General features: G+C 41.3%; 1 protein-coding gene across 1 annotated transcript in view; it reads right to left on the bottom strand.

Moving 5' to 3' along the window:
- Nucleotides 1–12,211, bottom strand: part of cacna1aa (calcium channel, voltage-dependent, P/Q type, alpha 1A subunit, a) — a 108,417-nt gene that overhangs the window by 45,106 nt on the left and 51,100 nt on the right. The window contains exons 26-32 of the mRNA XM_053673874.1: nucleotides 6,690–6,789; nucleotides 5,741–5,901; nucleotides 4,355–4,495; nucleotides 4,054–4,255; nucleotides 3,405–3,569; nucleotides 2,993–3,103; nucleotides 2,822–2,905 (exon numbers count right to left, since the gene is read on the bottom strand). Of these exons, the coding sequence (XP_053529849.1) occupies nucleotides 2,822–2,905; nucleotides 2,993–3,103; nucleotides 3,405–3,569; nucleotides 4,054–4,255; nucleotides 4,355–4,495; nucleotides 5,741–5,901; nucleotides 6,690–6,789 (964 nt within the window). The remainder of the gene's footprint in view (nucleotides 1–2,821; nucleotides 2,906–2,992; nucleotides 3,104–3,404; nucleotides 3,570–4,053; nucleotides 4,256–4,354; nucleotides 4,496–5,740; nucleotides 5,902–6,689; nucleotides 6,790–12,211) is intronic.

The following is a 12,211-nucleotide window of genomic DNA, read 5'->3' as shown; positions in this document are numbered from 1 at the left end:
AAGCAGAATGAGAAAGAAAAGGAGGAAGGAGGGAGTGCAATTCAGACATAAAAGATAGATCCCAAATATCTTCATCCACTTGGGAAAGATGGTGCAAAATCCCTAAATTCAAGCTTCCATCAACCAAATGCACTGACCGGGAAGGTCGAGGCTCAACACTGACAGCTAGACCATGGCATGCTAATCTCATACACAGCTAACAGCAACTCACGCTGAGTTCTAGCGAGGACAAAGGTAAAAGGTTTTGGGTTTAAGGATGGTGAGAATGAATAGTAAAAAATCTAAAACTGCAACCTAGAAACTCCAAATATTGGAAATAGGATCCCAAAAGCAAGAGTCCACAAAAATTAATAAAAAACTAATATAAAGTGTGCAAACAGGGGTTTCCTGTTCCATCCTGACCTTGTGAAATTGTGTGTGGAGTTTTACAGGTTTTCCCCATGTCTGCATGGTTTCTTCCAGGTTCCTCCGTGTGTGTGTGTGTGTGTGTGTGTGTGTGTGTGTGTGTGTGTGTGTGTGTGTGTGTGTGTGTGTGTGTGTGTGTGTGTGTGTTTACAAATGTTTGGGCACCCCTCAAACTACATGCAGTCCCCATCGAAACTATTGTAACAGCAAGGCCAATTTTTATGTTCTACGTTTTATGTTGTTTAACACATCTAGATGTAAACACCAGGAAATAAAAGCTGAAATCCTAAACTCTTGTCTCATATCCATCTTTTGATCTCAAACCCAAATGTCTTTGGTTTAAAGCATAAAGAAATGAATTGGCCTTGCCGTTCCAATAGTTTCAGAGGGGACAGTTTTTTTTGTTGTTGTTGTTTTTTAAATAAACACCTCTGCAGCAAACAATTTTTTTTTAAATAACATTTAAAAAAAAAAAACAATCTAAAAATTAATATACATAGGGTGTTTGGACTGTCAGTACATAGAACACCCCCTTTGGCAGATATCACAGCTTGCAAATGCTTTTTGTAGCCAGCTAGAAGTCTATTATTTCTTATTTCATCAATTTTCACCCACTCATCTTCACCCGCTTCATTGCAGAACCCTTCTAGTTCTGAGATACTCTTGGGCCATCTTACATGCACAGCATGTGAAAGATCTACCTTACACATATATTCAATGATGTTCAAGTCAGGGTACTATGAAGGCCACCCCAAAAGCTTCAGCTTCTTGAAGTAGTTCGTGGTTGATATCGAGTATGATTTGGATCATTATCCTTTTGTAGTAGTCAATCTCTTTTCAGCTTCAGTTTCCTGACTGATTGTGTCACATTTGCTTTCAAATTTTGCTGATATTTACTGGAATCGGTTGTGTTGACTTCCTTTCACTTCAGTCAAAAAAATACTGTATTGTATTGTGGCCAGGGGTGTCCAAACTGTGTCTGTGTGTGTGCATGGTGTTCTGAGACAGACTAGTGTCCCATCCAGGTTGTATTGCCACCTCATTCCCAGTGTTCCCAGGATAGACTACAGATCCACCACATTTAGCAGACGGCCTTATCTAGAGAGACTAAGACAATGAATTTGCGCATTTAATATGATACTGCATGAATTATTTATGAATAATGCATTTTTAGTTAATAAAATAGTTTGACTAACATTAGTGTAGAAGTATGTGGTATGCAAATAACACAAATTGAGAAAATGTTGCTAGTTTAATTTGTAATAGTTTCTGAGCCTTGATGTGGAGTCAGGCTTTTATAGATCCTGTTCATTTTGGTCTGTAACAAAACAATAAAGAACTTGTCACTGAAGTATAACTCAATTATTAAAGGGTGTGTCCTTAAACCCAGCACCTCACCACACACAGAGAGAAAAGGAGATGTGGAATCATGGATTATGCAGTGTGTGCATGCAGGTTGTCTTTTCACCAGGAACCCATCATGAGTTCAGCTCTTCCTCCACCATGCCACAGAACAATCAGTGACCTCTACTGGCAGATGATGGGCATGTCTTTGAGATTGTTTACACCTGGATTTGTTTTGTTTCTATTCAGTGTTTTGAAGGTAAAAAGGAAGAAAGAGCATGCACATGTCCTAAAACTACCATATTTACTGCTGCAAAAGTGTGTGTGCGTGTGTGTGTGTGTGTGTGTGTCTGTATGTGTGTGTGTGTGGACAAGGGATGGAATACAAAGTATATAGGGAATGGGGTAGCACCCCAATGTCACACAGAGCAGAAGGTCAGAGGTCATTATACTCAAGCACATGCATCATCATCACCATCATTTGCCACAGCAGGAAAACAAGTGCATCAAAATTTCCAAAAAATTACAAACCATCTACAATGGAGATGTTGCAGATGCATGGTTTATAGCAGCATTTTTGGAGGTTGATATAACAACCAGTGTGATTGGCCGGCCAGGCCACAGACGGACACATGAGTTTCATAGTGCATTTTGATTGGATGAATTCGTCAGAGGGCAGAGTCGCCATTATAGCAGAGATTAAAGAAAGCATGTAAAAAAAGATAAAACCAGGAATGAATAATCATTAAACAGAACATCGCAATCAAAATTATCAGTTAAAAACAGCTTAACATAAAGTTTAGCAATTAAAAGGGACAATTAACAAAACATAATTCATTACAACACTGGGGGGGGGACAATTTTAAAAGAACAACATTAACCTTAAATGTCTCAATTTCTCTTGAAAGAAAGAAAAATAGATTTTTACTATTAAAGCATAAAAAGTGAGTCTCTCTCCCTTCTCTCGCTCTCTCTCTCTCTCTCTCTCTCTCTCTCTCTCTCTCTCTCTCACACACACACACACACACACACACACACACCTGTACACACACACGCACACAAACACACTTACCCCCAGCTCTGTGACTAAAATATCAGTGATGCTGCCGAGGACCGTTACACAGTCAAAGATGTTCCAGGCATCTTTAAAATAATTCTGTGTTAAAAAGAAAGAAACATCTTGGTCATCACACACATACACACACATACACACACGCACATGCACACACATATGCTCACTCACCAGTGCACCAAAGGCGATGATTTTTAACACACACTCTAAAGAGAACAATGATGTGAACACAATGTTCAGGTTGGCTAACATTTTCTCATAGGCATCTGTAGCTTCGTCATACTGAAAAGACACACACACACACACACACACACACACACACACACCGCTGTGTAATAGATATTTTATGTTGAACTATTTTACAGTAGGTAGAACAGTATTATATAATCAGCACTGAGTGTGTGAATAAAAAACTCTGATCATATACCAAAGACTGTTTTAATAATAATAATAATAATAATAATAATAACAACAACAACAAACTGCTAAAAGATTATTCTTACATAACACAAGTGATGGAATAACAGATCAGGAAGAGACAAGCTGAAAGATCAGAAGATCCAATAAAAAAAATGTGTCGCACCTTCATCATGAGCACAATGGTGTTGAGGGCGATCATGGCCATGATTGTGTACTCAAATGGTGGCGACACCACAAACTCCCACATGCGGTACTGGAACGTCTGCTTGTTCTGTGGCATGTGGCGAGTCAGAGGCCTGGCGTTGATGGCGAAGTCAATACAGGCTCTCTGTAAAACACACCACAAGTTTTAGAACAGCAGCAGATATCCAGAAAACACACAGGTCATGTGTACATAAGTATTTTATATAGAGGTTTGAACATGATGTAGCACATCTACCTGAACAATCTATCAGTATATTAATGGTAAATGGTGCACTTATATAGCGCTTTTATCCAAAAAACTTTACAGTCATTCACCATTCACAAACCAGTGATAGCAGGGCTGCCATGCAAGGCGCTAGCTTGCCATCGGGAGCAACTTGGGGTTCAGTGTCTTGCCCAAGGACACTTCGGCATGTGGAGTCATGCGGACCGGGAATCGAACCGCCAACCCTACGATTAGTGGACAACCCAGCGCTACCACCTGAGCCACAACCGCCCCAGGAAGCTGCCCCAGGAAGCTGCCCCAGGAAGTGGACGTTTAGTGGACAACCCGCTCTACCACCTAAGCCACAGCCGCCCTAGGAAGCCGCCCCAGGAAGCTCACTTACCTCATTCTTCTCCAGGCTGTAGTCCTCCATCATCTTGTCCCCTTGTTCCTGGAAGGTAATGATGATCAGGGCAACAAAGATGTTGACAAAAAAGAAGGGGAAGACCACGAAATAGACCACATAAAAGATGGACATCTCCATGCGGTAACCAGGACTTGGACCCTGATTCTCATAAGTCGCATCGACGGAGTGTTTCAGAACCCTGGTGAAGAAAAAGAGATAAAGTTTCTCATTACTTTTTTTTTTTTAAACAATAACTTACATTTTGTTTGATATAAAATTTGTGAGTTGTGTTACTCACTGTGGCCAGCCTTCTCCCGTGGAAACAGTGAAGAGTGTAAGCAAAGCCCAAAGCACATTGTCATAGTGGAAATCGTATTTCCTCCATTCTCGTTTCTGCGCCTTCACTTCATTATCTCGCTCATACACCAGATATTCACCCCTAAAACACAACCAGTCTCTGAAACGTTATAAACATGCTCCAGTTCTGTCCAGTCCTGCTCCTGTTCAGGTACTCCCTCACTCCACTTGACCAGCGCACTGACCCCCAGTCTGGTAACTTAACTTCACCTATTTCTTACTAATGGTGTACTCACGCTAGGCACAATTGTACCCCCTCCCCATTCCCCTGCTGGCCTGCACTCACACTGCACTTAACGTTCCAGGTCTGAGCACACTTATGTCATTAAGATGCGACTTTTTGTTTTGAAGAAAACAGGAAGGAAAGTGCTCTGACACAGCACAATGGAGTGCAACATTGTAACATTATTTACTTTGTGGCTTATTTGGAGTCATTTAAGGTGCGGTGACACAAGGCCCTCTCATATGCCTAATATATTTATCACTTATGCAGCGCAGCGATTTTTACTTAATCGTGCTACACGTATCAGAAGATTTTTATGGAGGCAGCTGATGTTGAGGAAGGAGTTTGCAGCTTTACTTGCAGACTACAATTACCGTCCAACAATAAGAGAACCAGACCCATTATAAGCCCACATATTCTCGAACGGAACGGTCACACTTCTGATCTCATGTTTCAAGTTCTCTGCTCAGCCATGGTTATGAAACATACTAGATGCATACCATGCCTTAGTCCAACTGAATCGTGCCCGGGCCCACCTCTTCAAGTGGGCCTGGATGAAGTGTGGAGTATAAATATGAAGCGATCACACTAGTCAAATGAACTGGACTTGGCGGGTCAAACATGCTCGGGCGCGGTACAGATCGACTAGTGTGAGTACACCCTTAGTCTATATAATATATTTTAAATCAGATCTTTCTTGCAGTCATGCCATTTCTACAGTATCCCAGTTTTTATTTAAAGTGTGTTTCCTTCTTTGGTAGCAGTGTGTGTGTGTGTGTGTGTGTGTGTGTGTGTGTGTGTGTGTGTGTGTTATGTTGCCCTGTGACACAGCATGAGCAGCAGTTCAAATAGATGCAAAAATGGCAAAATGATCAAATTAGGGAGAACAATGGGGGAAAAGAAGCATAATGATAGTGATGATCATGTAAAAATTTAATTTAAAAGCAGTGGTTGCACAGTGGTTAGGCTCTGGACTACTAAATTAAAGTTATAGGTCACTTTAGATTAAAGAGTAAAATGTACAAATTTCATCATTTGTTTCCATGCTGGATCTGTGTGTGTGTGTTTGTGTGTGTGTGTGTGTGTGTGTGTGTGTTATCTGACCTGCAGTCACGTTCAAATTCCTTGGACTCGTCGGTGCAGTAGAAGAATTTTCCCTTGAAGAGCTGCACGGCCACCACAGCGAAGATGAACATGAAGAGCATGTAGACAATGAGGATGTTCAGCACATTTTTCAGCGAGTTCACCACGCAGTCGAACACAGCCTGAGGAAACATATTTCAATAATAGGACAGCAGAGAAATACAGAACTACAGCTGAAGAACACACACACACACACACACACACACAAAACAATCAAAACAAACTGGAGAGACAGAGAGAAAAACCTTGACTGCCTGAGAACACAGTTTTACATTTCAAACCCTTTCTAAGAAAATAAATACATCATGAAGGTTTAGAGAAGCAAAAATACTGCAGAGAACAAAACTCCAAACCTCCATACATCCAGCTTTACCTCATATCTCAGTAATAACATGCTGTTTTTCTGAACATCCCAGAGTACAACAAAATACAAAGGGATGATGTTTAATCTACTGTTTAGTCTATATGCTTATATATATTAGTCTATGTGTTTACAGTTATATTTAGTATATATGCTTTTGTGTTTATGTATATATTGTGTTTTCAAACACATCTCTTAGAAAATAAGGCAAACAGTAAAATTTCCTTTATCTGCTCCAACCATGCAGAATTTCTTATAGAATATGTGAAAACTAGACCTAGGATTTTTTTTTTTGCCAAGCCCCACAACTTTGGTGTTAAACTACTCATGAGAATAGGCCGCTCAGTAAGTATCAAAACATGCTAACTACTGTGAACAATATGGCCGTCATACATCAGTCGATTCTAAGGAGACGGAGCTGGTTTACTCAGTTTCTCAGAAACCAAAAATCCACCTGAGCTTAAATTTGGTGTGCTGCATTGCTCTGCTAATCTGTATCTGGATTTTTAATTATCCCTGAATTACTTCAAAAAAAATTTTTATTTTTACCTTAAGCTTGGGCAGGCGTTTGATGGTTTTCAGTGGTCTTAAGACTCTTAACACACGCAGGGACTTGATGGTGCTGATGTCCTTCCCCTTACTGCTTCCTCTGCAGGTCACACACACACACACAAACACACACACACACACACACACACACACACACACACACACAAAGTTACACTGTGACCAACACAGTGGCACTGATTTACACTGTGTTAGTAGCTCACATGCCAGCTGTGCATTTGTCCACAGTCCAGTTACAAAATGATGCACTGCATCTTCACACAGCTCTCACTGTGAATGTAGTCTTGCCTCGCAATCCACCCCCAACACACACACCCATACCCATATACACACACACACACACACTCACACACACAGGCTCATGCTGCTTTGAAGGTGCATCCACCGCTCAGCTCAATTCCATGCTGTACCTGCTACCAAGTGTTTATTACCCATAATCCCTTGCGATTTCATCGCAGTGCCGCAGCAGCAGTGTGAGAGCTGAATCTGGTGTCAGACATCCCCGAATGACGGAATGTCCAGCCAAGCCTCTTTTTCTTTTCTGTTTTTTTTTTCAATGTTAGTTTTTCATGACCTCTTTTTTTAAAACCATGAAACAAAACACAATAAACATGTGGAAGTGTGATGGAGGATCTCTAAAAACATGTTCACTTTTTCAAGAGAAGAGTTTTTAGAAGTGGATTATGGTGGAGATTTTCCATCTCATGCACAATGATCACACAGCCAAGAGCATAATCCAACACGATATAAACCAACACACTGCTGGTTTGATCATTGCACTTCAAAGCCCCAGAAGACTCCTTTAATTGTGTGTACAAATGATATCCAAGAAGTTGTTGGCATTGGAGCATCGCACAGTATGAGACGGTGAAACAGAACTGTCCACTACCAAGAACTGATCATTATTATCTTCTTTAATAACAGGTCTGGTGTTAGAATGACTTTAAAAAATGATTTTAAAATTATTTGGCTCAGTTTTATATACTGTTGGTATTAATTTGAGTAAATGAAGAAATAAAGACTTGTTAGTGGACTGCAGAGTTATGTTATATAGTTAAAGTAAAGACCACTGCCTACACTGTAGTCTTTCATTCCTCTACAAGACAGAGCTCGAATTTGACCTGTTCATTTCCCCTGAAAGTGTGCTTGCATACGGTGAAGCACAAACATACATTTGTCATCAAGCTGAACTGTACATGGATTCCACACACAACTGAGTTTAACACTGAAGTGATGTGTGTCATGATCCTGAATCTCATTAGAGCTTGTTCATAAAGCAGAGAGACAGTCACAGAGAGAAGATGGATGAGCCACAGACAGACAAGCAGATGGACAAATTCAAAAAAGAAAGAGAGGAAAGCTATGTAACTGGCAGGACAAGCATTAAAGGCAAAGCAAGAGACAGAGAGAGCGAGAGAGCGAGAGAGAGAGAGAGAGAGAGAGAGAGAGAGAGAGAGAGAGAGAGAGAGAGACAGAGAGACTGATTGAAAGAGAAAGAGACATTAGAGACATCATTACCCACTGCCGCCGCTGGAGGAGAAGCCGATTGGAAAGATGAGAGAGAATCAGAGACAACAAGAGACAGAAAGACACACCCATACACCCACCCATCTACACATGCGTGCACACCCACTCACACACACCCACCTCCCCAACTACACCCCACCCCCCACCCACACACACAGTCATATATACAGTCATGGGTAGGGAAAGGAGGAGTTTGAAGGAGGAAAAAACATCAATATGTGACACACAGAAGAAAGAGAGAAATAAAGAGTGCAAGACTGCATTTGATCATACCTGACATGCACAAATGGCACGAACAGACACACACACACACACACACACACACACACACGCGCACACACGCACACACACACACACACAGGCAAGGGTAAGTAGGACAAATATGTTGTTATTATTATATGGTAGTAACACATGATCAGCCCAGGAATGTGTCATGATCACGCGATCATGATGCCATTATGACATCTGATATCTGGATATTTGGAATACACCCCCCCCCTCCTTCTCTAAAAACACACACACACACACACACACACACACACACACACACACACACACACACTTTCTTTTTTAGTTGCACAGTTGCTCCTCTAAATGAACCATTCATTTCCTCTGTCAGTCATTCACATCAATGACAAATGGCTACCAAGTCATTCACACTCTGAAGGAAATTTTAAGTTTATCTTCCATTTTAACTTATTCTATTTAACAATTATTTCTTACAGACCTAAAAAATATGGGCATATGCCCTGTCACATGCTACCTGTGCTCATCAGAAAGTTGCAGAAACAGGAAGTTCCTGTGATTTGAAACATCCATGAGTGCTTCTTTATGAACATGCTTCTAAGAAGGGCAGATAGATCGTGACTACCAAATGCCATTTGTAGCAGATTTCTCACATGGGCCCCAATAAGAATGATTTATCATCATCATTATGGAAGTGTATCAAGCCTATTCTGTTAGCCAATCAACAGCTTCAGAGGTTTCTTTTCACACACTGGAGAGAGACCTGTTCCCTCTGCAGAATCTGTGCAGAATTAATTACAACATCACTCCACGGGTCTAGCACTGTTCCAGTATTTGCTGTATTACCAACCACAATCCTTTTCTTACAATTAATCATAAACTGACAGACAGATGAGTGGTTAACGTGACAAATCCACACTCACATTCAGTAAACAGGTCACAGGCCCAAGCACAAACGAGGCTAGACTAATCAATACCGTCAAATATCACTTAAATTTGCCAATTAATTCTTCTGAAAGTTTTCACGTGTTTCTTCTCAGGCTCGTAGTTCCTGATTCACTAGTAAATACTGCTTAACTGTGAACAGTGGAATGGAAGGGGTATGGTACCTAGGGCTGGGTTTGGGATCCATGGTCAGACTTCTGGACCACTCTTACTGCTAGGCAGTCTAATAAACTACCGGCCAAGCTAATTACTGCAGGTATAGAGTCCTTAATCAACGTGAGACTGATACTTAATACATTTTACTGTTCATTGTTAAGCAACTGACTCCCTTTTGTCACATGCCTATTGGATCTTTATTTCATACTTGGAATATAATAAATTTAGATTTTATTTTTGGTATGTGTTTTTATGCTACATTATATTAATGTTGAAGATGCAATAGTCTTAATTCATCTGCACTTTCTACCTCCTGATTTTTGTGGTCTGTACAGCAAGTATTTGTTCTAAAGTGTTTGGTCTAGATGCAACAGCCCAAGAGCTCTAATCTAACCTGCTCAGCTTTGAAGCATGAACTTCTTGAAGGTGATTTCAGACTGAAAGCATTTAAATAGGTGGTATATTGGTATAGCACGTAGTGTTGCCATCTCACAGGTCCAGGGTCTCCAAATCAATTCATGTTGTTCCTGTGTCCATGTGGATTTTTTTCAGGTTCTCCAGTTTCCTAGTGCCTCCCAAAACACAATAGTCAGTACACCAATCAGCCATAACATTAAAACCACTTACAGGTGAAGGGAATAACATTGATTATCTCATTACACTGGCACCTGACAATGGTTGGGATATATTAGGCAGCAAGTGAACAGTCAGTTCTCGAAGTTGATGTATTGGAAGCAGGAAAAATGGGCAAGCGTAAGGACCTGAGTGACTTTGACAAGGCACAGATTGTGATGGCTAAACGACTGGGTCAGATCATCTCCAAAACAGCAGGTCTTGTGGGATATTCCCAGTATGCAGTGGTTAGTACCTAGCAAAAGTGGTAGAAGGAAGGACAACCAGTGAAACGGTGACAGGGTCATGGGCACCCAAGGTTCATTGATGCCTGTGGGGAGTGAAGGCTAGCCTGTCTGGTCCAATCCCACAGAAGAGCTACTGTTGCACAAACTGCTGAAAAAGTTAAAGCTGGGCTAGAAAGGAGTCAGAACACTCAGTGTATTGCAGCTTGCTGTGTATGTGGCTGCATAGCTGCAGACCAGTCAGAGTTCCCATGCTCACTCCTGTCCACCACCGAAAGTACCTACAATGGGCACGTGAGTATTAGAACTGGACCATGGAGCAATAGAAGAAAGTGGCCAGGTCTGATGGATCACGTTTTCTTTTACATCATGTGGATGGCCGTCTGCGTGTGCATTGCATACCTGGGGAAGAGATGGCACCAGGATGCACTATGGGAAGAAGGCAAGTCATTGGAGGTGGGGTGATGCTCTGGGCAATGTTCTGCTGGGAAACCTTGGGTCCTGGCATTCATGTGGATGTTACTTTGACATGTACCGCCTACCTAAACATTGTTGCAGACCAAGTACACTCCTTCATGGCAACAGTATTCCCTAATTGCGCCCTGAGAACATTGTTCAGGGATGGTTTGAGGAACATGACAAAGAGTTCAAGGTGTTGACTTGGCCTCCAAATTCCACAGATCTCAATCTGATCGAGCATGGATGTCCGATCCATGGATGCCCCACCTTGCAACTTACAGGACTTTCAGGATCTGCAAGGAGGACCTACACAATATTAGGCAAGTGGTTTTAATGTTATGGCTAATCAGTGCAGATTAGCTACAGTTAATTACCCATATATGTGAATGTACATGTGCATGAAGTCCTGAATGAATGTGTAAATTAGTGACAATTTCCTGTCTAGATTTATGACCCTGAAATCTGCCCCTTTGTATCACACACACACACACACAGTTCACACTCCATAAGACAGTGGTATACTAACAACCAGACATGGAACAATTCAACCAAGCAGCAGGTGATGACAGAAACATTGCGAGAGCTGTGAAGAAAACGCCAAAAAACAACAGTCAGTGACATCACCAACAACCTTCACAGGTCAGGGGTGAAGGTAACACAATGCACCAGTTGAAGAAGACTTTGAGAGCAGAAATACAGAGGTCATACCACAAGATGCAAACCACTCAACAGCAGTAAGAATCAGAAATCCAGACTGGAATTTGCAAAGAAATATAGAGATGAGCCACAAAAGATCTGGAACAAAGATTAACCTCTACCAAAGTGATGGAAAGGCCAAAGTGTGGAGAAAGAAATAATCTGCTCATGATCCAAAACATACAAGCTCATCTGTGAAACATGGTGGAGGTAGTGTCATGGCTTGGGCTTGCATGACTGCTTCTGGAACAGACTCAATAATCTTTATTGATGATGGAACTCATGAAGGTAGCACCAGAATTAATTCAGAAGTTTACAGGTACATTTTGTCTGCCAATTTACAGAGAAATGCATCCAAATTAATCAGGAGGAACTTCATCAGGAGGCAAGACAATGATCCAAAACACACTGTCAACTCAACAAAGGAAAATCAGGGGTAAAAGTGGAAGGTTTTAGACTGGCCATGTCAATCACCAGACCTTAAGCCAAGTGAGCAGCATTTCACCTCCTGAAGAGGAGATTGAAGCGAGAAACCCCCCAAAACAAACAACAACTGAAAGAGGCTGCAGTAAAAGCCTGGAAAAACATCACAAAAGAAGAAACTAACAGTTTGGTGAT

The sequence above is a fragment of the Ictalurus punctatus genome, chromosome 2, assembly GCF_001660625.3.
Source record: "Ictalurus punctatus breed USDA103 chromosome 2, Coco_2.0, whole genome shotgun sequence".
Classification (NCBI taxonomy): domain Eukaryota; kingdom Metazoa; phylum Chordata; class Actinopteri; order Siluriformes; family Ictaluridae; genus Ictalurus; species Ictalurus punctatus.
Note: the sequence above shows the minus strand (reverse complement) of the source record. Positions and strands in the feature narration are given on the sequence as shown.